Source organism: Lagenorhynchus albirostris, chromosome 1, assembly GCF_949774975.1.
Source record: "Lagenorhynchus albirostris chromosome 1, mLagAlb1.1, whole genome shotgun sequence".
Classification (NCBI taxonomy): domain Eukaryota; kingdom Metazoa; phylum Chordata; class Mammalia; order Artiodactyla; family Delphinidae; genus Lagenorhynchus; species Lagenorhynchus albirostris.
Window position 1 is genome coordinate 37168516 of NC_083095.1, and position 26452 is coordinate 37194967.

Below are 26452 nucleotides of genomic sequence, written 5' to 3' on the forward strand. Positions count from 1 at the left end.
TCACTGTAGAAGATTGCTTTTTGCATTATCATCAGAGGCCATTTCATTAACCAGCTGTTCTATAGATAACTGGATAGCATTCTTGACAAGAGAAGAAGCTGTTTCTATTAAGAGTGTTTCATATTGTTCTGAAGTTCTACTCTCAAAACCACTATCATTAGCAAAAACCCCCACTTGCTCATTTTCGATTGAAATTAAGAATTGCTTAGGGACATTTTTAGATTTCTTAACATCAAATTCACTGATTTCAGTGTCTGTGATAATAATAGCAATTGGCTCCATTCTTTTGCTTTCTTCTGGTTTGGGTTTTTCTGCAGTGATTTCATTTACTTGAAAATCTGATTCCTGGCTCAGTTCAGTATCTTTCGGCTTGCTCTCCTCAGCAACAGTCTCTTTACTTTCACGGTCTTTCCAGTCTGGTCCACTTTCTAGGATACTGTTTCTGGCTTCTTCCAGAATTTGTTGATCTGGGACTGCAGGTGAGGGAGGAACATCAGAAACCACTGGGAGCTGGTGTTCTGTGTCTGAAGTTTCCAGTGGGCTTGCTTGCTGAGGTTGAATGCTTTGTTTTTCCTCAAGCGTTTCAATATCTTTTTCAAGGATTAGAGTTCCTGTTTGAATAGCAGAATGCCCTGTATCTAACTCAAGTTCTACTGAAATCACTTTCTCTCCAGGAGAAGTTATGCTGTTGTTCACATTTGATTCACAGACCTCATCACTCCCTTTCTGTGAGACATCTTCCCTTACATCCTGCTTCGACTTGGTCTTTGCTGCCTGGTCATCTGATTGGGTCAGAGTTTTTGTATCCAAACTTCCAGCCTGTCGTTGGACTTTGATACTGCAGTCTGAGTCTTCTATAATTTTGGAATGATTACTTCTTTTCTCCCCTTTTGAGAATTTTATACAGGGAATCTTGAGTCTGGATTTTGCCTTTTTTTTAGAATTATCATCCTCAGCATTGATTTCAGGTTGCACTTTGGCCTCAAAGGGCTTTGGCTGCTTTGAAGAATCTGACCTTTTGCTGCGTGTTACAAGGCGTTTGATGGAAGCCCAGGCCCCCCCAGGGGGCTCTGGCTGATAAGAAGCTCCTGCTTCTGGGGGATGCTTCCTTGCTGCATCAGCAGCTTCAGAGCCAGCTTTGGGCTTCGTTGCTTTGGCTGCTTTCTTTCTTCTCTTGAAGCAAAGCGTCGATGCTTTTTCCTCCTGCCTCTCATTCTGAGGACTAACCTCTGCTGATCTCTTCTCATCCTTGCTTTCTACTTGTATTTCAGGAACTGTGATCTCCATTTTTATATTACACTCTTTCTTTCTCTAGAAATCTGTATCCTCTCTTCCTTAGCAGCCTTTTATGACAAAAAAGTAGGCAAAAATATCACACTAAGTAAAATTTCTTCCCGATGTAATCACTCCTTTCGTCTTACTCCATACAGTTGTTTTAGGTGGTTTTTCCAGTTATAAAAATGCCTTGTTTCACTATTACTTGTAATTTATCTCTTTAATTTCTTCATGAAAGCCCTTTTACTGGATAGATTTTTGTTTTATTTAAGGGTCAACCTGATAAGAGAAAAGAGAGTGGTATTTTATTTCACCATCAGCCTACTGTTTTCTATAGAGACTATTTCAGTTGAATGCATATGGTTCTACTGGGCATGTTTCCCATATAATAACTTACTAAAATGACTGGAGAATAAAAATTGGGGTTTACTTTTGCCCTATCCAAAAGATTTCAGTGTGAATTTCTTTTGCTGTCTGTTTGTTAAAACTTCATTTTGGATTACTCTGCAAATCTGATATTATTTTATCAGTTCTGGAGTTGTGTTGTCTTTACGAATCGTTTATGACTCTGAATTGCAAGTTAACAAACAAAAACCACCACACCACCATGAACAACAAAAAACAATGAAGGGCAGGGTGTAATTTTTATTAATGCAGTAAAGAGCTCTGAAGTTGCAAAGGATCTTAGAGACTATTTGAGATTATTCAAGTCGAGCCAGATGAAGAAACTGAGCTCCAGAGTGGGCAGCTGGCCTGCTAAAAGCCACACAGTTAGATGAGGTCATAGCCAGAGTTAGAACTGAAGACTTTGACTCTCTAATGTTCTTTCCATTATACCATAAGGTTTCTGTTCTAAAAATGTATGTTCCATGAAGGAGGTGCTACTTTTCATACATGCCTTGGGAAATTTTTAACATTACTGTCATTCTCCACTCTTAAATCTGTTTGTGTAATTTTGACTTTTTTTTCTAAGTATCTGCAGTTCAGACATTTTCCATAACGAGCACATAGTTGAAGGTCAGAGTGAATGGTAATAATAGTTGACATTTATTGAGCAACTCCTGTCTATCAGGAAGTGCTAATAAGCACTTTTACATCTCTAATCTTCCCACAACATTACAGAGTAGGTGGTGGTATCACCATCTACAGATGAAGAAATTGAGGCCTAGAGAGGTTAAGTAACTTGCTCTAGATTATACAGCTAATCGATAACAGAGCTCAGATTCAACCCAAGATTGCCTGTTTCTAAAGCCCGTCCTCTGGAACTGGGTTTTAAGAGTTTCATCAGAAAAATGAATTGTTGGGAGATGCTAATCTGCACTAGACTCGCTAGTCAAAAAAATTTAAAAATTGCTTAAATGGTTGTGTTACCATAATGTAGCCCATCAACTGATAACTGAACCAAGACTAGACTGAGTTCTTGCTATTTTAAAATTTAAGCTTTTGCAGTTCTTTATATTTTATTTTTGTGGTTCTGGAACTAATTTGAAAGCCAGAAATAAGTTGATAAGATATGCAATTGGCAAACTGATTAGTTACATATAAATATAAAGGTATATTTTAAATCAATCCACAGAACGGTATGAGGGTACCAATGAATAGAGACGTGAGGTGATCACCTAACAAAAATCCTATGAATTTTAGTTGATGGATGTCCTAAAATAAGCAAAGGGACTCTTTCTTTGTATTTTTTTTTTTTTTTTGTAAATCCTTCACTGTTGAAGGTTTATTTGGGTAGCTCTTGATTCTGTGAACCACAGAAGGAATTGGAACTCTGAAAATCAGTTCATGATCTAAGTAAATATTCTCTTAGGTTGAGTGTTACATACTCCATGCCCCTGACAGAAAGGCAAAGTCATCCTAGAACAATGATGGAACTAAAATATGAACATTTTACAGTGTCCCTCCTCATACGATGTTTCCATAAGCACAAGAACCACAGCTGATTATAGCTCCTTAAGTCTCGTCACCTCTTGTGAGTTCTCAGTGCCTGAGAGTTTTTATTAACCAGAGGCTGTATAGCTAATAGAAATACTGAAATCGGATCATGTTTAGGAATGTATCATTTGAAACTAATCTGGATTGCCCAAAGACAACTGCTTGAGAAGCTCACTTAAATGTATATCATGATGCAGAAATAAATACCCAAACAAAACCTAACTGAAATGGGGAAAATGCAGCCTGTAGATACTAAAACTTTGCAGGACATTAGACTGCAAATGATTCTCCCTTAACCTGCACAAATAGTTATATCGCCTGGGCAATCTTAAAGTCCCTGTTGTAATTTCCTGATAGAATCGCAAGTCTACTGCCACAAAAAATACCCCTTCCCCTTTTCCCGTGAGCAGAGAAGCACGGAGGCAAAGAGCAGCCACTTCCTGGGGAAAGCAGTGAATCTCTCCCAGCGCCAGGTGTGGACCACGAAGCTTTCTCCTGGAGGAGGGCGTCTCTCCTTCGGCTTGAATCGCCTTATGGCAGGAGCTAGAGCGTAGCAGAAAGTACTCAAAAAGGAAAGTGCTGGGGCGGGCGTGGAAGACATAACCCAGCTTCAAGCTATCTGCACAATTATAATGTCCAGGAACCCGGCACTCTATTTTTCCCCAAAAGGGGAAAGAAGGAAGAAAGCTACCAGCAACACGAGCTGTAACGCGCAGAGGATAGATGTGGGCAGAGCTTTCGAGGGTCGCGCTGGCTGGAGATTTCTGCAGACAAACGACCTTCCCGATTCTCACTCCGGCCACCTCGGGCGGCCCGGATTCCCGGTGTCCAGTGGGCACCTCCCGCCCACTTTGCCGCGCAGGTGCACCGGTCCGCACCCTTTACCTGCAACCTACTCGCCCTCTTCACTTACCGCGGGCGCCGGGGTCCCTGGTCGACGCTGTCGCCGAGGTCGCGGGGGCGCTCGCTGGGCTGGGCGCACGGGTAGGCGGGAAGCCACGGTCGCACCCGGAGCAAGCAGCCCTCTGCAGAGAACGCAGCCCCGCGGCGCCCCCTCCCCCAGAGGGCGGGGACAGACAGCCGGCTGCACCAATGCGCGCGGAGGGTGCGGGCGCGGGACGGGGCCGGGCTAGGGGCGGTGGGCGCGGGGGAGGGTGAGGGGGTGATCGGAAGGTCTTTCCGAGAGCAGTTCGCCCAGCCACGGGCGCTCCCAGCCTGGCGCGAATCCCTGGCGCGCGACCACATCGGGGGCCACCGAGAAAAGAGAGGGCTGGCAGATGGGGAGGGGACCAGGGTCATAAGCCTCCCATTTTCTCAGACGCAAAGTAGCAAAATCCAATTTTAAATTATGGTACTCCCATTATAAATCGCCCCACTGAATATTTAAGTCACAGCAGATACCACATTTTAAAAGTAGGATTCAAATCTCGTTTGGCGAGAAAATTACATGAACTGAGAGAGAAAAACCTCATTACACCCAAACCCACTCCTGGAAAAGTTTTGGGTATCAAAGGGTTCATTGCCAAATCCTCTCAGAGGCCCAAGACACAAACCCGTGTCTTCATAAGTATCTAGAAGGCAGGCAGAGATGATGCAACCTGTGTGCCATCGAGGTCAGAACACAGGAACCCAGCCCCATCCATCCTTTATACCTTATATATATTTCCAAGAATAAGCAGCTTACAAGTTATCCATGTTTCCCTTCAGGATACTCCTAGGTGGCTGCTTAACCTTGTTCCTCTCAAGCGGGGCATAGAGAATAGGAGACAGCTTTCCTCACAATTCCAGTCCTGATCAGAGCAAAGGGCACAGGCAATATCTACCCTCCTGCCTGACTAGGTAGGCTGTGTATTTTCACACATTTTGAGTCTTTAAACAAGTTCCTAGCCTTAGTGAAAAGCACCATAAGCATTTATTTGTACACATAATCCATTGTGTACAATGCATTTAACACTAATGAAAGGTGTTACAATGAGAGTGGGCTTAATGTTACCTACAACGGCATTCCTGGGAGCTCCAGAGGTGAGGTCCCGTGGGATGCACAATTCCTGCCTTCTCCTCTGGCCCCTCCCAGGCAGATGAAGAACCTATTATGATGAAGGGAAGAACTACTGAAAAGTAGTTGTACTTAACTCTTTTCTTCAATAGGATCATGATCTTTGAGAGTAAACCTCAGTTACCCATTTTTGGATGTTTTTCCAAGAATATATTTTACCTCTAAGTTTCTATAGCTTCCACTGAAACTTATTAAGCAAAGCACTATTAGGACACAACAGCAAAGCTGAATCTAAGCTGTCAAGATCTTAGAGACAAGAGCTGTAAAACAGGAAAATCCAGAAGCATCTAATTTATAGTAGTTATAATTAAGAATTCAATTTATCTTTGTTCATTCATTGAATACCAGGCTGTGAAGATGTTTTATATCCCCAGATGAGTTACTAACCCTGCTTACTGTCAGTTTTGAACTTTAAACAAGCCAAAAGAAATCCATGCCACTCATAACCAACTGAGATGCAATTACTTATTGAGATCCAAGTTTTCTCAAATCTAGCAGATCTGGGAGTTTGCAACAATTTCAGGCAAAAATAAGATGAGCTTATCTAGATGAAGACAGGGTAGAATAGCTGTCTTATTAGGAAGTAACTGGAAATGAAATCAGCGATAGGTTAAAAGCAATAAAGGCCATCTTAAGGACTTGTAAGATCTTATCCCACTTGCTTTTCTTAAAAAAAAAAACCGACTACTGAAAGGGAACTGAAGAGTGGTTTGAGGTAAGAGGTGAATTGATTTTGTATTTGAAGGGCAGATTTCTGTAAGGTGTATTACATATAACTCATCTCCAACCTCCAACACACACACTCACAGAGTACAGAACTATAAATAAAATACTGCACTGTCGTTTTTCTTTAGAATACAACTAGAACCCGATGCCATATCTGAGTTAAAAAAAAATGTATCCAGTACCTCATACAGGAAAGAAACCTGTCATCCTTGAACTCACTTAAGTGACAGTTAGTAAGTTATTACCCATATCATTGTCTGCTACTCAATTAGTAGCTTTTCATTATATAATGAGAAACAGGCTCTACATATATCTCCAATCTGATGAGAAATTATCCTACCTACAGCTTATCTTGTTAACATCACCAGATACAGCGTGCCAATAAAATCACTTGCTTATTTATCTGATCTCTACTGATCATACCGTTTCTCCCATCCTGGTCCCTATTCACCCACAGCCTGGGCCTGTAGCTACCAAACCAGGAAACAATGGTTAAGTGTCCATCAGAAGGACTGTTTAAATACTCCACAGCCATATGAAACAAGATGAATCCCAAACTGCTGATGGAGCAAGACCTCCAAGGTATATTGCCAAGTGGAAAGAGCAAATTGTACCATTTGAAATTTTACTGAAGGCATATTTTACTTCTAGGAAAATTCTTGCATTAGTCCATTCACTCCAAGCAATACCTGGTAAAGACAATTTGGCTTATTTATTGTATTAGGGCTGTTTTTTTTGCCTTATAAACCTCCACTTACCCTCTCCCACCAACTGTGTTCACTACTTCTATCAATATTAAAGATTTAAACCCACACAGCAGGGACTTCCCTGGTGGTCCAGTGGTTAAGACTCCGGGCTTCCAATGCAGCGGGTGCAGTCGGGGAGCTAGGATCCCACATGCCGTGGGGTGCGACCAGAAAAATTTTTAAATTAAATAAATAAACCCACATGGCTTTTGGTGATATGAGGAAGCCTGAATTCCTTAAGGTGATCTTTAAGTCACCACGTCTGACAATAGACTGCTTTCTTCCCCTGTTTACAAATTGAATTCCCAGAAAGTCCCATCCAGATGAGGTTTTATAGGACATTTTAAAAAACACTAGAAACAATGAACTCTGTGCAGACAGGGCCCAAATGATGCTTTTGAACAGGAAATGACATCACTGAGTGTGTCCAATGTGCCAGGCAGTATACAAAGCATGGTGGAGCTGGGGCTCCGTGCTCATGACCCCTTTGCCATATGCCCTCCAAAGCACTGTCATCATTTCTTTAAACTGCAAAACCGACACTATTACAATCACACCTAGGGGATTAAAAATAATAAAACCAAGGACACCAGGAAAAACACTGCTCTGCCCATGCTAGCAGTCTTTTAGCACTGGCGCCGGTGGGGATGCAACATCTTCTGGAAGGATCCAATGCAGGAAGAAGAAGGGGAAAAGGGAGGAAAGATGGGAGAGGAAGAACAGAGTTAGAAGATAAAGCACAAGAAGAGAAGGGAAAACATGTGAGGGAAAAAACATCCTGTAGGGAGGGAGAGAGAGCTCAGGCACAGGCTAGAAGCTCAATAAATATGTGCTGAACCAACAGAGCAGAAAGAGCTACCCTACAGTTAATGCTGTATGACCATCCTTCCTGAGGACTTATTAAAAATAAATGGTGCTGGGCTTCCCTGGTGGCACAGTGGTTAAGAATCTGTCTGCCAATGCAGGGGATACAGGTTCGAGCCCTGGCCCGGGAAGCTTCCACATGCCGTGGAGCAACTAAGCCCATGTGCCACAACTACTGAGCCTGCGCTCTAGAGCCTGTGAGCCACAACTACTGAAGCCCGCTTGCCTAGAGCCCGTGCTCTGCAACAAGAGAAGGCATCGCAGTGAGAATCCTGTGCACGGCAATGAAGAGTAGCCCCTGCTCTCCGCCACTAGAGAAAGTCCGCACGCAGCAACGGAGACCCAATGCAGCCAAAAAAATATATAAATAAAATAAATTTTAAAAAAAATGGTGCTAAAGCTGTGACAGAAACGGGAATTCTAAGGAAATTCAGGACAAAAACCTGTGTAAGCAATACTTTCTCGGCGTAAAAAAAAAAGAACAATACAGAAAAGTATATGACAAAAAGGCATGTCCTCTGGATTCTACTTCTCTCTCAGCCCTCTCAGGAGGTCTCCTGTCCTCCCAGAAACACACAAGCCATGCACCTTTCCCCCTTTAAACACAATGTATCATATAGTACACACTACAACTTGCTTCTTCAGTCCAAGGGGTCTCCCAGATCACACAGGACAGCAGAGCTAGGGCAGCAGTCTGTTAATGCTACAATTTATATTTGAACACCGAGATTGCAAAATTATTTACTTTTATTCTATGGATGCAGTAAAGTAATTAGGCATGTGCATGAATGATTTGTGTTGATTTATACACAATGGTGGGAATTAAGACTGAAGAAAGGCTTCTGGGAAAACTCCCACTACTTATTTTTCAGAAAATCTTCGGGGCCGAGACTGACTTCTCTCAACTTCCACACACTTCCCGATAGGAGGCCTGAATAAACACTGGCCAAACTTTCAAAGTTGCTTCTTGAAGATGGACAATCTGGAAGGAAAATGAAACAAGAAATAGTTTTCTCTAAGCGCTGAAACATCTCCTCTTCCCTTCCACACAGCACCATCACCCTCTCTCACTGTCAAAGTTGTCAACATTTACCTCCCTTCCCACTGCCAGCTCTTCTGGGGTCTGTCCATAGACTTGAAGACAATGCACAGCATTTACATTATGGCTGTGTGAATACTGTTCAAGGGCAGACCAAGCATGAGCCAGGATGACATTTCTGTGTGCTCCCCCAGCATCTAGCACATGGTCTCTCTGCTGTGTAAGCAGAGGTGCTTCTATGAGCAACCACCCTTACATTTGCCCAGATGATGGCCACGGTTTGCTTCCACCTGGACCTTTACATTCTTAAACAATGTTAGAGCTTTTCTTTTGCATAATTACCCTTTTGACACCCTTGTCTTTCTAGCTCTCTCTACTCTTTCTCAATTCCTCCCTTCTCCTGTTCCATGTGGGATTTGTAACTCTGGGTCACCTGCAGTTGTCAGGACTCCCCTTCTTTACAGTCCAGACCAGGCTTTGGTTTCCTGAAAACCGTGTCTCCCTTTTCTTTGGTCTTCGCTGTGCTGGAGTACACTGCTAAATCCCTTCCTAGGAAGAGGCGTCGGGGTGCCAAACTGTGCGTGTCTGAAAACCTCTGGATAGATTTGGTGGGTGTAAACACAGGTGGAAAGTCATCTTTCCCCGTAAACCTGGAGGGCATTCCTCCACTGTCTAGGAGCCTTTTACTGCTGATAAGAAGACAGAGGTTCAGGCTAATTCTCAGTTTTTTTCATAGGCAAAAGCCATTTCTTCTTCTTTGGAGAGGATTTTTAGGATTTTCATCTTTGATGTTTCTGAAATTTCACCTGGATATGTCCAGGGGTGGCCCATTCATTGTGATGAGTACTTGGGGGCCCTTCACTTAAGACCCAAGAACTCCTGGACTGGTCCTGCTTCCTTCTCTTTTCTACTTTCTGGGACATTTACTCACTCTTGTGTGCCAACTGTCTATTCAGAGTATGCAGACCTTCAGCTGCTCCTGCCCTCCAATGTGCTATCAGCTCCAAGCCCGGAGCCTCCTGGGGCTCCACAGAGGGGGTCTAACCTCCACTGGGGTCCCTCCTTAGTTCACTGGATGGCGCCTTTCCACCCTACGCTGCCAAACTGTGATGAACCCTGCTCTTTTTCCAAAAATGTTGAAATGTAAGTATTTCATTCATTGGTTACACTACTGCCCCCTCTCCTCTCACTGATGTCTGGAAAGAAATCTTTTGAAAGCACTGAATTTGCGCTTTCATAGCTTTAGCTGGAGTCCTATAATTCATAAACATGCCTCATAAGGAAAAAAGCAGAACTTTCACCAGAAACAACTTACCTGTTTAGAACAGCCCATTCACCTGCTCAGTTTCAGGGTCCAAATCAATATCATAGAAACAGGGCCGGGTAGGGAGTCCAGGCATGGTGCTCATCTAGGAGATGCAAAATAGCATTACAAACAAACTTAATATGATTTTTTTTCACCTTCCCTTCAGCTAGAAAGCCCAAGGCACAAAGACAGAATATTATTTTATAGTTAACCATAAAATGGCACTCTTCATGTTACATATTAAAAACCAAGTCACTGATCCTGTTATGATCTCAGAGAGAAACCCTCGAGTCCTCCAGCAAACCAAACACCAGATTTCCTCATGGGCTCCCACACAGCCTGGTGCAATAAGAGGCTGAGGAGGTGCCTCCACCTTCGTCCCACAATGGCAGGTGCTGGGGGGGCTGAGGAGTCAGTTATTCACCCCCTTGGTCCTCACATCACAAAACCAAAAGGAGGTGCAGGGCTTGTCTGCTGTTTAATTTTGTTTTAATGAGTCTTGTGTAGATACCCATATTATTTTTGCTTCAGCAACACAACATTAGGAATCAGTATCCTTTAACTTGGGCCAAGACATTTCTGTACCTAATCTAGATGGTTTTACAATCACTGTTCTTACTGGTCCAATTTGGCCTTCTAAACCTGAACTTGCGATGCTCATGGATTTTATTTACACTTGCTTCTTTTTCTAAAGAGTTGGCTTTGACAAACATCTACTTAGATATAAATCTGTAAGGCTTGTAAGTGGAAAACTCAGTATATTTTTAACCTGTAACAATGTCCTTTATAATGAATACATACATACAAGTTTCAAATCAGATCTAGACAGGAAAAGAGTTTAAGTGGAACTTCTACAACTTAACTATAAAAATGTCATAGAGGGCTTCCCTGGTGGCGCAGTGGTTGGGAGTCTGCCTGCCGATGCAGGGGACACGGGTTCATGCCCCGGTCCGGGAAGATCCCACATGCCGCAGAGCGGCTAGGGCGGTGAGCCATGGTGGCTAAGCCTGCGCGTCTGGAGCCTGTGCTCCGCAATGGGAGAGGCCACAACAGTGAGAGGCCTGTGTACCGCAAAAAAAAAAACCAAAAGCTGGTTCTGACATCTGAGCGCCAATCAATACTTCCTAGAACCTACTACAGGTAGCTGTCATGGGTCTCTGTTCTCACATTCTGTAAGAGATAAGCAACTGCTGAGCGTGGGGACAAGGAGGAAAAAGGAAGGGACTGGTCCTCCGCCCTAGCCTAAGAGCCTGAAGATGACACTAAAGATGAAGGACAGGGCTTCCCTGGTGGCACAGTGGTTGAGAGTCTGCCTGCCAACGCAGGGGACACGGGTTCAAGCCCTGCTCTGGGAAGATCCCACATGCCGCGGAGCAACTAGGCCCGTGAGCCACAACTACTGAGCCTGTGCATCTGGAGCCTGTGCTCCGCAACAAGAGAGGCCGCGATAGTTAGAGGCCCGCGTACCGCGATGAAGAGTGGCCCCCACTTGCTGCCAACTAGAGAAAGCCCTCGCACAGAAACGAAGACCCAACACAGCCGAAAATAAAAATAAATAAATAAATAAAATAAAAAAGATGAAGGACAGGTGCCCACTGATGTAGACACGCATGTGCACATGGGCAGAAAATTCTGAAGATAATCCCCAAAATAGCGATTAGTAGAATTATCAGTACTACTCTTTCCCAAAGAGGACTTTTTTCCCCTTAAACATTGGTCATGTTGATAATCAGAAAATGTTTTTAAAAGAAAAGAGTATGTGTACATACATATAGGAACTTAGATATAAAACTCCAAAAAGAACCCACCACACCTTGAATTAGTACATAAAATGCTCTCAAGGCTTCTGAACCCTGTTCAGGCCCCAACGGCAATCAGAAACCTTGAAGAACAGTAATTGTTAAGGCGTCTAGATTATGTGCGGAAACGTCTTGGTCCAGGTGGGCTTCTAAGGTGAGACTCTGTTCTGGATGAGAAAATCCCAGCCTGACACTTTCAGCTTTGCTTTCGTCTCTACAGCCACCCCTCTGCACCCACACATCAAAGTAGCAGCGACAATACTGCTCCTTCAGCTGCTAGGTGCTGATAATTTCTCCGGAAACAACACACGTTCTGCAATATTCGAGGTGCTGGGTAAATGGTTTAACGTTCCTACTGAAAGGGAATTTCTACAAACCCCAGGCACTGATGTCTCGGAGCAGAGCGACGCACGCCTTGTGCCTCTGGAGGGAGGGGCTGAGGGGCACTGGTGCACACACCCTGTCTGACCACCACTGTGACGCGATGACGCTGCCCCACAGAGAGCTGACAAGAGCAGGGCTCACACCTTTAATAACCTGCCCAAGGCCAAAACCAGCAGGGGTGAAAGTGGATTCAGTTTTAATGTTCCGTACTTTCAACTATCATATCACCTCCTACTGCTTTCTTACTATACTGAAAGAAGCTCCAAAAGGAGGTCTATTGGTTTGCTTTACTTGTGTATTGGCTTAGTTTATTATTTCGATCCTGTACTGCAGTAAGAACAATCTGCAGATGTAGGACACTGGGCAGATCTGTGGGGGAACCTGGGCACAGGATCAATGCAGACCCTGGGACAAAGTTAGTCCAAACTGCAAGTATGTCCTTAAGCTTTCCTCTACCTCCCTATTAGCAATTTTCCTCCTTAAACATGCATGAAACCTGTAAGATGAGATTTGATAATCAAATCATCTCAAAGTGTAAATAAACCCCCTCCCCTTTCGTATCTACAGGGTTCACTCACATTTTAAGGGGAAAATTCTTTACTCAAAAATGATGCATTCCCTGAATTTTAGGCATAAACTCCAGGCCTGTCGAGAAGACCTGGGAGGTGCAGAGCCTCAAAGGGGCTGGTTGGGAGGACCGAGTCAGTCTGTGAAAGGTGCCCAAAAAAGTCAGTTGTGATTATATATAAGCACCACCACAGCCTACGAATCAAGCCCATCCTGGATTCAGTCAAGGTCATACTACCACTGGGAAACAGTATTATTATTCAGTACAAGCAGTCACAGCATCATCCTTGAACTGAGACCAAGATGGTCCATAGCAAGACGATTCATCGTAACGGGCCCGACTCCAGCTTTCTCCTCAGCAATGAACTCTGCTAATTCGGCATTTGCGTGATGGCTTCAGTAATCAATTTAAGAAGCACGGGTAAACAAGCAGCGCTCTCTGCTTGCAGTGCTCACTCACCGTTCCCACCAGGGGGTACAGAAAGCCAGCCCCAACGCTGGCGCGGATGTCGCGAATGGGGAGGACAAAGCCAGTGGGCACGCCTTTTTGCTCTGGGTTGTGAGACAAGGACAAGTGTGTCTTGGCCATGCAGATGGGCAGATTCCCAAAGCCCTGGGGAAAGACAGGAACAGAAGTGGGACAAATGAAAGGCTGGCAACGCAACGAAGAACATCCGGGCACCTTGCTGATATGGCTTCTGCAATTTATTTGAAACATCCAACTCCCTTTACATACATCTCTACGTCACTGCCCTCCTCCAGCTTAGGTATTACTGATTAGAAAAAAAAAAACCTTTGTTGGGTGAAGGAGGTAAGCACTCACGACCATATCCCACAAGTGAATATTTTACTTTCATTTATATAACCAGTTAAAAATGATAGCTTGGAGCAGACATGAAGGTACGACTAAAGGCTCGCAATAAAGACACCCCATATTTCCTCATGGCTTTCCCACACTCACATACCACCTCTAGGTAGATAAAGAACTTGGGACCAGACCACCTAATCCACGCTCAGTATTTAAGAGGGGAGAAGGCTGCCGCCCAGAGGAGGGAAGCAATGCCTGGTGGGCTGGAAGAATGCAGGGATTCTGACCCCAAGGCCTGCTGGATAAAGAGCTGAAAGAATCAACCAAACATCTACCTGCTTTGTGTAGACTTCAGCTTTGTGCTGTGCTTCGGGGAGCAATTCAATATCATCTGCCCCATAGATCTTCTGTGCAATGATCCTGATTTTATCCTCAACTGGGAGCTAACAGACAGGAAAGAGAGGGGAGACCATGACTAGACACCCATGAGGACACGAACCTTTACTTACAGCCATGTTCCAGGTCAGAGTCCCCAAAAGGGCCAGAGAAGTTTTTATACACATACACAAACAGGCAAATAGTTTGAGGTTTATTGGATTAGAACTTTTTTTTTACTACCAAGCCCCAGATTTTATATGTGGAAAATGTCCCACAGGTGTAAAATTACTGTGTGTGTGTGTATTTAAGACCTCACTATCATAAACAATACTGCTCACTACTCAAGAATAACTATTTCTTCATAAATAAAATGTAACGCTCCAATAACGAAGATCAGTCTCCTGTCAAAGCAGACCTGGGATACTGTTTATGAACTAAGGCAACTGATATCCATTCACAGAACCCCTGGTGTGTACAGGAGAGGCAGATGCTATCTTTAACACAACATACCGATCGTTAATTGCTGCTACTTAGAAATTGTTATAAAAACAAGATCATCTACATATATATATATTTCTTTAGATCATCTACATATTTAAACAACCTAGTGACTTACACAACCAACATGCAATGGGTGTGGTGGGAAAGGATATGCTTTCCATGGCACCTGTGCAAACAGTGCAGCAGAGGGAGGCCAGTGGTCCAACCAGTGACCTCTAGGTCTAACAAGGAAGCCCAGGGCTGCTTCCTCCAGGGCAAAGCTTTCGGAAGTGGGGCCTGGCCTCTTAAATGCTCCTGCAGCCTAGCTCAAGGCACTAGGATTCAGAGCAAACAGCACAGGGAGAAACTACCCGAAGGAAATGGGAAGGACAGCTATTCACAGGTAACCTGGGTGAGCAAATCACTGAAATTAGGCAATATCAGACTCTATGCTCCCTAGCAACTAAGGCTAAGAGAACACTGAGTTTTGTTTGGTGAAAGAAATAATTATCTTAAATAATGAAAATAAACATTTTCAACTAAACAGTGATCATTTATGAAGGGGCTTTGTATAATGGATATAAATAAATATAATTGTCTATTCAATTACAGCTTTATAAAGATCCAATAGGAACTACTTTCATATGCCTCTTATAATTGGAGCTCTATAAATGCCAAGGCATATTCAGAACTTCTGAAGCAAAAGTACTTCCGTTGAGGAGTGATTTAAGACCAACAGATGCTTAAGACAAAAAGTGGCAGCCTCCTGTTTGTCAGAACAGAGAAAAGTTCCAAGTAGAAATGGGTCATAAAGTCCTCATTACCCCACTTCTTCCAGGCTTCCTGCTCGCCTTCAAGGACTGGGTTTCCTAATTCAGGTACTGTGGATGCGGCTTAGAAAGGGTGCCTATAAATGCTTTGTATTTGTGTGCAAACTTGTGTTTAGGGCATTTCCTAAAAAGATGGTTGGTTGAACAGGTTCTCAAACCAGTCTATAAAACTAAAGCTCAACAGGAAAATGTCCATGTCCATAGGAGAATGTTAATTAATTGTAACTAAGATATAAGAGTATTATACCTGCAAGGGGCAAAGAAAACGAGATTGTTAAAATTCAAGAGCAATAGGGTTTCTTCCGTCTACCTTTTTATGGCTATTTTTGAAAGTTTATGATTATCTTCTAAAAACCAAGCCAAAAAGCAGCCTAGATAATACAAGCAGAACTAGCTTCAACATCCATCCCATGTTCCTAACAGTTTCCAGTTATTGTGGGCATACTACTTAATGTCTAATCACATCCTGAAATACACAGAGAACTGAAAACAAAATACAACCCTATAATAACAACATTTTTGTGAACTGTCTTTACTGCATCCCAGAATAAGCAGTGCTTCTGCCTGAGCCAGATGTACCATAATTTACTCAGTGATGGAAAGAATGCTGAAGCCTGCCAAGGTGCTTTGGTTTTGCACCTGGGTGCTTCTCTGAACCTGAGGCAGCGCCCGTACCAGGAAGTACACTTTGGACCACACTGCTTTCCCCTATATTGGGGAAAATGTTTCTGAGTTTGATGTAGCCCCTTGCCAATTTGCCATGACTCTTGCTTCTATATGTAACCCTCTCTCTCTCTCCTGCCAGCAAAGGGACTGTACTGTGAGTCTTTTCAAAGTTAGGATGTGAGCCAACCTCCTGGGGTGTTCTTGCCTGGACGCCCTCCTCTGCCCGTAAGCAGCAACGTGTGTTGATAAGAAATCTGTCTGGAGTTGAGAGTCCAGGCTGTGGTCGTGTAACTCACCTACATGGGAATCAAACCCACAGGCTGAAGCTGCTAAACACAGGCTCTAAGCAGAAGCAGCCACACAGAAACTGCACTGTGCTTTCTGTTTTTTTGCATACAGCAGGTAACCCACCTTGAGGTCATAGAGGAGCTGGAAGCTGCTGGGTGCCTGAGCTGCCCTCTGGACGGCCTGAGCCAGCACCAGGGCGCCCTTGCCCCCTTCTGCCCAGTGAGTGCACTTCACAGCATCAAAAGCCCCATGTTCTTTGGCGAGGCGGGTGATGAGGTCCAGCTCGGCCTCCGTATCTGTCCTGTAAAGGCAACGCTTCATGTTAAAGCATTGACGATGGCTGGAGAGGACAGAATCTGTCATGTTTTTGCCATTAAAACCCATGTGAATTACCCACTGATAAACAGACACTAATCAAGTAATACTGCCTGGGTTTGAACCCTGGCTCCACAATTTACTAGCTGGGTGACTTTCAGCCAGTTACTTAAACTTTATGTGCCTTGGTGTCCACATGGGTAAAATGGGCATAATCATAGCACTTATTTCATTGGGATGTTATGAGGCTTAGATGGTAAATACATGCAAAGTACTTATAACATTCTAGGCACATCATAAGGAATCGATAAATACTAGCTTTTCAAAAATTTTGCTTCCTATTTTGCTGTGATTAGACCATCAGAACAAAACCAAAACCAGCATTACAATAACTAAACAACCCACACAAGTTCTCTTACAGGAACACTTCCAGCTCAATACGTTTAACAAATTGTCAAGACAACATCCTACCAGGCCTGGTGAACTAATGGAACTGTGTAGGGCTATGACCTTCTCTTAGCACAAAAGGCCTTTAAAGACCAAAAGGAAGTTAACTTCTGGCCTGTGTGTTACCCACTTCACCTGGTGGAGAAGGGCACCCACAGGAGCCAAATCTGACTCTGGACCCTCAGCAAGTGAGGTGATGAGTCCCCTGTGACATATGCGGTGCCTGTCATATGGCAGGCTCTCATCAACAGCTCCCAAAGCACAGGCTTAATAACCAATAGCAGTAACTGAAGAAGAGAACAAAGCTAAAAGCTGGGCTGCACAATCAGCATCAGGAGATGTTTGCTGGCCGTTTTCCACAGTCCCCCTCGACTCTTACACTTTATACTTACTTGAAGGCGTTCACGGCCACTACCACTGGAACTCCAAACATCCTGGCATTTTCAATTTGTTTCTTCAAGTTACTGAAGCCTTTTTCAACCAGCTCCAGGTTCTGCAGAAACAACAGTGGAAGGTCTGTGAGGTCAGAGAGCAGAACTGAAAACAGTTGCAGGTTCTTCTTAAAAGAGAAACTGTCTCCTTGACCCAGAAGCCACTCACGGTCAGGACAAGCCAATAGAGACATGCTGGAGCCTGCAGCCCTAGGGTGAGCTGTGCTCCTGTCCTGGCTGCCCTGAAAGGGTGAGATTTGCTGGTGCATCTGCCCTCATCGTGCTGTACCTTAATAGCTTATTTGCTGTTTGAACGGAATCAGCTGCCTTTAAATAAATTATATTTACGACCCCTGTTTTATAGATTGTATGTACTTATATGGTACAGCAGTACAAACCGACTCTGTTCAGCATGGCACAGACCCTGCCATCAGAAGACAGGGCCTAGCATACATAGTGTGTGGCATTTGTCAGAAAACATGGAGTCGTCAGTGATGCTTTCACGGGTTTAAATGAACTCAACCATAAACCTTTTTTTTTTTAATTAATTTTTATTGGTATATAGTTGCTTTACAATGTTGTGTTAGAACCATAAACCTTCTTGTGTCAGAAATGAGATAAATACCATTTTTAAGAACCAAATACTATGAAATTTAAAGGAAAGTAATTAAGGAAACACATTTTAAAATATTTTAAAATATGCTTCCTGGAGCACTGCTTGCAGCATGGGAAAACTGCAAACAACACAAAGCTCCTTCAGTAGGGGACTGAGCCAGTGAATCACGATATACACACTCGATAAATATGTATCAGGTACATGTTATGAAAAGTGCGAATATCTGTATTAGCATGGAACCTCTCAAAGATGTACTGAAATGGCAAAACTATGAAGAGATTAATCCCATTTTTGGACAAATACAAAAATACACGTGCATATTCATGGAATTTTTTTAAATGTTGAGAGATACGCACCAACTGTTAACTGGGGACTCAAATCATATATATATTATGTTCTTGTATTATTTAATTTTTTTTACCAAGGGTATATTATTATATAAGCTTAAAATACATTAAGTATTTTAAAAATGAAAATATCATAGTCTTATATAAAAATAAGTACACTAGATCGTGAGTAAAACCTAGCAGTAATAGCGCTTGGTTTGTGGATTTCATAAAACAGCAGAAAAAAGGTAAGATATAGAAAACAACTGAGATCATTATAAACATGATTTATGCTTTTTTCCCCCTTTAATAATTGAAAACTGAGATTAGAATTTAGTTGACATTCTAAAGAGCACAGCTAATTCCTTACCTCTAGTCACATGAAAACCAATTAATACATAAGATTGATTGAGAACAGTTTTAAATAAGTAGAATTTCTTAAACGAAGACACCAGCTGGGCCAGTGAGGGGCAGTTGCTCTAATTAGATGCAGGAAAGGCTGCGGGGTGGCAGGAGGGCCAGAACTGTGAATTCCCCTCCTACGCATGAATCAGACAAATGACCATAAAAGGCAAATCATAACTCAGAAGACAGGCAAACTGAAGGCACCAGCAATTCTTTGCTAGCTGCTTTTGAATTACTTCATTTGGGGGCTGAAAAGTGACCCTGTACTGCCTGACAATTTAAAAGCTTCCAAAAAAGGCAGAAAAACTTGAATCAACAGTGATAGCAGCTGAGCTTACCATCTCATTCGGGGGCCTAATCTCTCACATGATAACCCCAAACTGGTGCTAGAGATGTTTCTTCGATGGTTAATGATATAAATATGAAAAGGTTTGAGCTCACAATTCCTTGAGCCCCTGCTTAATGCCATAAACCAAATCAGTTTATGAAAACTGCCTAGAAAAATAACCAGGATGCTGACCCTATCTTGGCCCCTTAATATGGATTTAACTCTGCAGAGGAAAAAGCATTTCAAAAAAGGCCTCTACTTGCTTCTGATATGAACGGCATTTGAGAATCAACAAGCTAATGCAGGGAAGACAAGGAAACTTCCATGAGATTAGTGCAGGCTTTCTCAACCTCAGCACTACTGACATTTTGGGCTGAATATTTCTTTATAGTGGAGAGTGTCCTATGCACTGTAGCATCCCTGGCCTCTACCCACTGAATGCCAGTAGCACTCCCCACCTCAAGTTGCAACAATCAAAAATGTCTCTAGACATTGCAAAATGTGCTGGGGTGAGGGTTGGGATGGGGGGTGTTGCTCCTGGTTGAGAACCAACCACTGGTCTAGGGGAGCGGTTTTACTGACATCCTATGCGGGCAATTGCTTTATGAGGCATTTCTTCCCTGTTTCATTTAGTACAGTTCTTTACCACACTGCAGGCCTGTTAGCACACCCTGCTCCCAAGAGCAACCCTGGGTCATAGCGACAGCCCAGTCATTTCTAAATGGGCCAGGTTGGGAAATGCTGATTCAGAACGTGGTGCTTTCTAGGCCAAGTAATTAGAAGTGACTGAAGTTACCTCCTCTATGTAAGCCTTGGGCAGAGGAAGTCCAGCAGTAACCTGGAAGGAAAAGAAGCAAAGTCAGAGGCATTTTCTACTTCAATTAGAGTTCGGCTTCAAACAGTGCTTTGCCATGTGTTAAAGGCCAGAAGCTGCATGCTTGTGGGATACACAGCAGTAGAAGGTTGTTTTCTGCCCTAAGGATTTAGAGCTATGACCAAAACTATGGGACAGAACAAAAATGACTGCTTTGAGCAGAGTGGGAGACCTTCGTGGCCTGAATTGAAGAGGTGAGAAGGGATGAATCTATGAAGGCAGGTGAGGGAAGGGATGTGTCCTTGGCAGGGGCAATAACCCCAGCGAGTGAAGCACACAGCAGTGGGGGTGGAGGTAAAGCTCAGTGTAGAGAACAAGGCAGCTGTGAGCCCTGCAAAAGCCACCCTGAGACATCTGCCGTGAAGTCAGATGCCCTGCGACGGGTCCGTGAGCTGGTCCATGGAGCCAGCCCACTCCCTTGCGGGGCTGAATGGGGCACGTGAGCAACAGGAACAAGAGGGAAACAACACACAAGGATTTTCTTCCTCTGTGGGTGCTCACTGTTCCAGAGGTACCTGGTGGGTCAGCCCTGCTGCATCCACAGGGAAGTGCAACAGGGGTGAAGGCGCCAGTTCCAGGGACCCCACTGGGCAATGGACAGTGATTAAGAAGCCTTCAGCTTGCTCTGCTCCCTTTCCTCAGAGACACCATGGTGCTCCAACTCCAAAGGGGCCTCGGAGAGGCGGGGCACGAAGCAGGGACCTGAGCCCACGGTCCGGGCCACACGTGGCTCCACCAGGTAACAGGAGCGGCAGGCGAGGGTCCCGGCAGAGCTGCGCGCAAAGCTCTCCTCTCAGTGCTGCCAGCTTATGCGCCCACAGTGTTTTCCAGACATGAGATCAGGAGAGGAGGTGCAAAGGCGTGAGGGCGAGTGAGGGGGTGCAAGAGAGAGAAATGTTGGTTATGATCAGGCAGGAAAAGGGAGTCCGTCCTGCACGCCTAGCAGAAAGGGGCATCCTGGGTTAGGAGCGCCTCGGGGACGAGTACGACTGCAGAGGTGTGCTGGGGTTGTGAGAGCAGTGGCTCTCCCCTTAGTGGGGACCTAATCCTTTCATGGGGTCCAAGAGTTCAAGACTATTTCCATAATTCTAAGACATTATGGCTCTTTTCACTCTCATTATTTCCTGAGTATACAATGGACTTTTCCAAAGATTATGTAACATGTGATATCACAACAGATCAAATGCCAAAGATGAGGCTCCATCAGTCTTCGATTAAGCGAGATACTGAAGAGATCTGAAAAACGTACAATGCCTAAATGTTGTTTTGGAAAATATAGTCACTTTTCACTTAAAAAAATGTTATTTATGTTAATATTTATGTCAATATTTAATTTCTAATATAGTAAATATCACCAGACATAACTCACCTGAACAAAGAGCTCTTTTAGGCCCTTAATAATTTTTAAGAACGTAAGGAAGTTCTGAGACCAACATTCTTGAGAACTGCTATAACAGGAAAACCCCTGATCACTACACTAAGAAACAGTGAGTTTCTTTTGTAGGTGAGGGAGGTCTTATTTATCAAGTTACTAGACCAGCTCCCAGAGGACAGGAATTTAATACTTCAACTAATTTCTGAAAACGAGCACCATGTCTTCACATGCAGGTGCTGAAGAAAAGGTGTTAAAATAATACAGCAGAAAGTACAATTTCTAAGCAGTATGAATTCAGGAAAACACAAAGTTCAGGTTGGAGCTGAAGATCAACCATGCTCACCTGTTTCTCCCCATCACCTGGAGGCAGTCTGGAGCTCCTTCTCCCCCGACTCCAAGCTGTTACCGGTCCTGCCCAGCACCCACCTCCCAATAAGGGGCTGACCTCTATCTCAGCTAAATGGTTTGGTTGGCTGGCTGCCAGCATCACCGTTAGAGGGAAAAGGGACTCAGATTTAAAAAGAACAGTCTGAACATAAAGGAGTTTTTTGTAAATATAGCCAAGCACATGTCCTTGGAGGGGTTTTGATATTATCAGGTGTTTTGCTCCGAAAGGTAGGCCATGAAGACAACCTCGGCCCTCTTAAAATGCCAAGAGCTGGTACTGCCTAGGAGTGATAAGGCGGCCAGCACGAGAGCCGTCTGAACATCCCCTGCTTCTGGCAACCCATTAGTCATGAGGACAAGAGCAGCTTAATGAAGAAACTGGCACAAGTCATCCAGTTTCCCTTTAGCCTTCAGAACATTTCTGAGAACCAGCCTCTTCCAACTCCTGATCCTCACCGTGGGGCCGCCTCCGTGCATTTTCAGAGCCCTGACAGTGGCAACAAGCACCACCACATGCGGGCGGAGACCAGAATACCGGCATTTGATGTTAAAGAACTTTTCCATTCCAATGTCTGCTCCGAATCCCGCTTCAGTCACTGTCACGAGAAAAGCAACTGTAAAAATGCCATCCCAACTCCCTTGATGTTAAAAGAAAAAACAGTCTATCACTGATTTTGCAAAAGCACTCGCCTACAAACCCTTTGGGACCAACAAGCTTGAGTGCAATCCGGTCTGCAATGATGGAGGAATTCCCGTGTGCGATGTTGGCAAATGGCCCAGCGTGAACAAATACCGGAGTGCCCTGTGGAAATCAAGACATCGTGAGCGAAGCTGCGCATCCTGCTTCAAAAGGGACCACTCGGTAAGGGGACCAAAATTAGCTGGAATCCAAAAGAAAAAGACTTCCCAAGGGAAAGTATGAAGCCGCCTCTTTTAGATTTCAGTAAAGTCCCAGTTACAACTATGAGAAAGAATGGGAAGAAAGAGATGACCAGGGAGAGAAGGTCTCTGACTCCCCAGGAACAATCTGCTTTACAACCAATCCAGGAAGGCAGGAGTCACTCTGCTCACCTCTAATGTCTGCATGAGATTGGGCTTGATGGCGTCCTTCATGAGTACTGTCAATGCCCCGCTCACTCCCTGCAAAACAAAGGCATGAAGGGTTGATTCCCACCAGCAAAAAACCTACCTTTTGAAGCCAAAATTCAACATTCTTAGGTCTTCCTTTTTTAGCCATCCTGGACCAATGAGTACTTTTACCTAAACTAGACCACCCATTCATTTGTTTAAATAATTTTTCAGGATATACAATAAAGTTGCCAATTATCTTAACGGAGAAGAGAGAATGAAAATGACATCCATAGGTAAATTCTGGAAAAATACATAAGCCTGGAAACAAGCATCTCAGTGAAGCTCTGTTGCTGATCGATGTGGATAATCCATTTTAGACTCATTTACGGTATGGAAACGCTAGTTCCTAAGAATACTGAATTATAGGTAACTTTGGTGTCTGGGCAGAAATGGCTGTAAACCTGATTTAATATGTGTCTCCTGTACCTTAATCTGAAAATTTACGCAGGAGTTCAACACCAACTCTTACATATCAGGTCCCTCTTTTTAAGCCATCCAGCCACAGATGAACAAACTGGTATCACTGTAAGATAAAGCTATGGATCCCACTTATATTCAGTTTTAATGAGTTTCTAAGTTCCTGGCTTGGTGTAAAAATTTAAAACAATTTCTGTTCTTATACACATTAACTGTGAAAACAGGAAATTAATATCTCCCCCCTTTTCCGGATTCATCTGACAGACCGCTAATCATAGGCCAACCATTTTGGTGTATGTGAACACAAACAGGCTTTTTAAAAAGTAATCTAGGGGACTTCCCTGGTGGCGCAGTGGTTAGGAATCTGCCTGCCAATGCAGGGGATACGGGTTTGATCCCTGGTCCGGGAAGATCCCACATGTCGCAGAGCAACTAAGCTCGTGAGCCAACTACTGAGCCTGCGCTCTAGAGCCCGTGCTCCGCAACAAGAGCAGCCACCGCAGTGAGAAGCCTGCGCACTGCAATGAAGAGTAGCCCCCGCGCGCCGCAACTAGAGAAAGCCCACGCACAGCTACGAAGACCCAACGCAGCTAAAAAAAAAAAAAAAAAGTAATCTATAAGATTATCTCATTTCAAACTCCATAATACCATGTAGATAGTTCAGAAATAATCCTGATGTGGACAATGAATATAGCAGGACCATTAGAAGAACTGGCTGAGCTGTTCCCAATGTGGTCATCAGCGTGGATATGGTGCCGAGCCTCATGATGAGAGGCCTCTGTGCAGGGAGGCCTGTCATGGGGAGAGGCCGGGGGGTGACTCAAAGCTCAGCTCTAAGGGCCTCACATGGACTCCTGATGCTCTCTGAAACTGAAGTCAGACACCCTCTCTTGGAAATACTCACAGGCTGAAGATATTGCTCAAACCACCTGTGGTCTATTATTGGCACATACCATCTATCACTCACTATGGAGTACTTTTTATAAACTTCATAATTATATAGTGAGTAACAAGATCATATGAATTAGTTAATTGCAGCATCTTAAGTATGCCACAGTTTTTGTCAGTGGTAACTGCTCAGAAATGCTGGGACAACAGACGCAGACGGATTGCCAAGTCTGGAGTGCCCGGCTACCCACCAGATCTTCGGTACTAATGGGCTCCCCTTTCTTGCTGGATGCCACCACCATTTTGCTCAGTCTCTCTCTCATGTCTTCTAGAGAACTGGTGAGAGCCAGGACAGCCATGATTTCACTGGCCACGGAGATATCAAACTGGGCCTGTTGGCAGGGAAAAGACGCATCAGGGAAAACTGTGTTAAACAGAAGCGTGGATTGCAAAAGTAATCCTTGTTTGCATCCCAGGCTTAAACAAATAGCTTAAAAGGACAGAATAAAAGAACAGTACAAAAAGAACTTAATGAAAATAACCTTCCAACAGCAAAAATTTGTAATTAATTATTCTAAGACCTTGAGTAGTCGATTTTTACGCATAAATGTTCTAGCAGGACCAACGATCCCTGTGAAGGCAGCTTGTAATCATGTGATCATGGTTTCCCTAACATACAAGGGACTAACTCAGAAGCTCTTACACCGAAGAGACATACTGCAAAATGGCCACAAAAAAGAAGCAATCTTAATCAATTCATGTACAAGGATATTCACTTGGGGCACTCCACCTCCAGGAAAAAATACTGGGGGAAAAATACACAGGTGACACATGGGATTTACTGCAAAAACTGTCAGGAGTGCTCAATACCACACACCTACTCGCTCTCATTTTACAAGGGAGAAGGCAGAACAACAGCTGGCAGTATCAGCTGATCAGGAGGGGATGGAGGAGGATAGAAGCAGCAAGGATCTAGTGCCCATGAACTAATTTACTTAGAAAGGAACAGGCAGTTACCGTCCGTGTGTGCCCCTTCTCCGTGGGAGCCTGTCCAATTGTGATCTTCCTCAGGAATCTGTCATTGGTATCCAGCACTACGGTAGAAAAGGAAGATACAGTAGAGAGGGAAAATACAGCAGATATAGTAGAGAGGGAAAAGGACCATAAAGTCAAAGGAACCAGCAGAATTTTAAGCAACAAATCTAACTTAATGACTATAATATTTGATTTCAAAATTTATGGTAAAGCTAGAATATGGGTCCAAGTTTAGAAATGATGTTTTCATACCATTAACGTGCAGGAATTAAAGACAAGACGGTAGAGTGGCTTGGTTTATTCTTCCTAGAGAATTCAAACAATTAACTAGAAATCTGGAATCCGTTTCAAAGCATATTCCACACTCCACAAAAAAACAGAGCAGGCCAGTTTTTCAAAAGGCCGAGGTTTATGTTGTTCTGTGGGATGACTCACTGATCTTACATAACCCTGAGACACACAAGGCCCATAAACACAGGGCAAAGGCAATGCCTTTTGAAGCAGGCTGGGTAACAGACCTGCTCTTTCCTTTAGCACACTTAGAAGAAGTAATTTCCATTCTGATGACAGAACATCTTTCCAATTGCATACTCTTGAAAACATGGCAAAGATCAACCTACTAACTAATCTTAATCCCCCCACCTCCTAGGTCTAACTACGGTGAACATTTTAGTGTATTCCCAATTTTGTTTTTTGTATGACATACCAAAAATAACAACAAAACACAAAATGAAAAACAGCAGCAAACCAGTTCACACTCTTTTAGGGTGGGTCAAAGAGGAGAGGCACTTTCAAGGTACTTGATAACATGCCAAAGTATTTTCCTTAAAGACTGTAATAATTTAAACACTAAAAGCAGTGTCTTGTGCAGCACTTGAGGAAACACACACACCACCCCATTTGATAAGTGAAGGATGTAATGAGTTGTTGGAGTGTATCCTTATTTTTTAAAAAAAAATAGTGTCTAGTTCCTTGCATCTAATTTCTGTGTATAGAACAGCCAGTCAATGGGTATGATCCATGTTTTTCCCTTGTCTGCTTCTACTTTCTTAGAAAGCATGAATTACATATAAAGCAAAGGAAAAATGATTGTGATAATAAATTTTCAAAATGGATCTTTAGCTTATTCCTCATAAAATATGATACCATATGTCTAAAGCTATTGAAGCAAAGGAAGAGAAAGATCAGTGTGGTTTTAGATATTAGGAGAGTTGCCTTAAAAATGCCATTAGCTAGCACAGTTACTGAGCCAACGACAGTCACAAAAACAGTCAATAAATTGCCTGTCAGCTGCATTCTGTGCATCTAGATGAAAATTTCTTCTCAG

At 43.5% G+C, this 26452-nt stretch overlaps 2 protein-coding genes across 2 annotated transcripts in view; both read right to left on the minus strand.

Annotated features, from left to right (window-relative positions):
- Positions 1 to 1331, minus strand: AKAP5 (A-kinase anchoring protein 5). The gene has a single exon (XM_060141357.1). It carries the CDS (start codon positions 1285 to 1287, stop codon positions 1 to 3), a length of 1287 nt encoding a protein of 428 aa, XP_059997340.1. The 5' UTR covers positions 1288 to 1331.
- Positions 1332 to 8334: 7003 nt separating this feature from the next.
- MTHFD1 (methylenetetrahydrofolate dehydrogenase, cyclohydrolase and formyltetrahydrofolate synthetase 1) overlaps positions 8335 to 26452 on the minus strand; it is a 57102-nt gene continuing 38984 nt past the window's right edge. Inside the window, 12 exon segments of the mRNA XM_060141372.1 lie at positions 8335 to 8527; positions 8530 to 8587; positions 13161 to 13313; positions 13844 to 13951; positions 16274 to 16451; positions 17305 to 17405; positions 19815 to 19856; positions 22111 to 22250; positions 22345 to 22456; positions 22726 to 22794; positions 24342 to 24482; positions 25108 to 25184. Of these exon segments, the coding sequence (XP_059997355.1) occupies positions 8463 to 8527; positions 8530 to 8587; positions 13161 to 13313; positions 13844 to 13951; positions 16274 to 16451; positions 17305 to 17405; positions 19815 to 19856; positions 22111 to 22250; positions 22345 to 22456; positions 22726 to 22794; positions 24342 to 24482; positions 25108 to 25184 (1244 nt within the window). The 3' untranslated portion in view covers positions 8335 to 8462.

Coding starts and splice junctions, on each gene's coding strand:
- AKAP5 (XM_060141357.1), bottom strand. CDS start 1,287: ATGGAGATCACAGTTCCTGAAATACAAGTAGAAAGCAAGGATGAGAAG.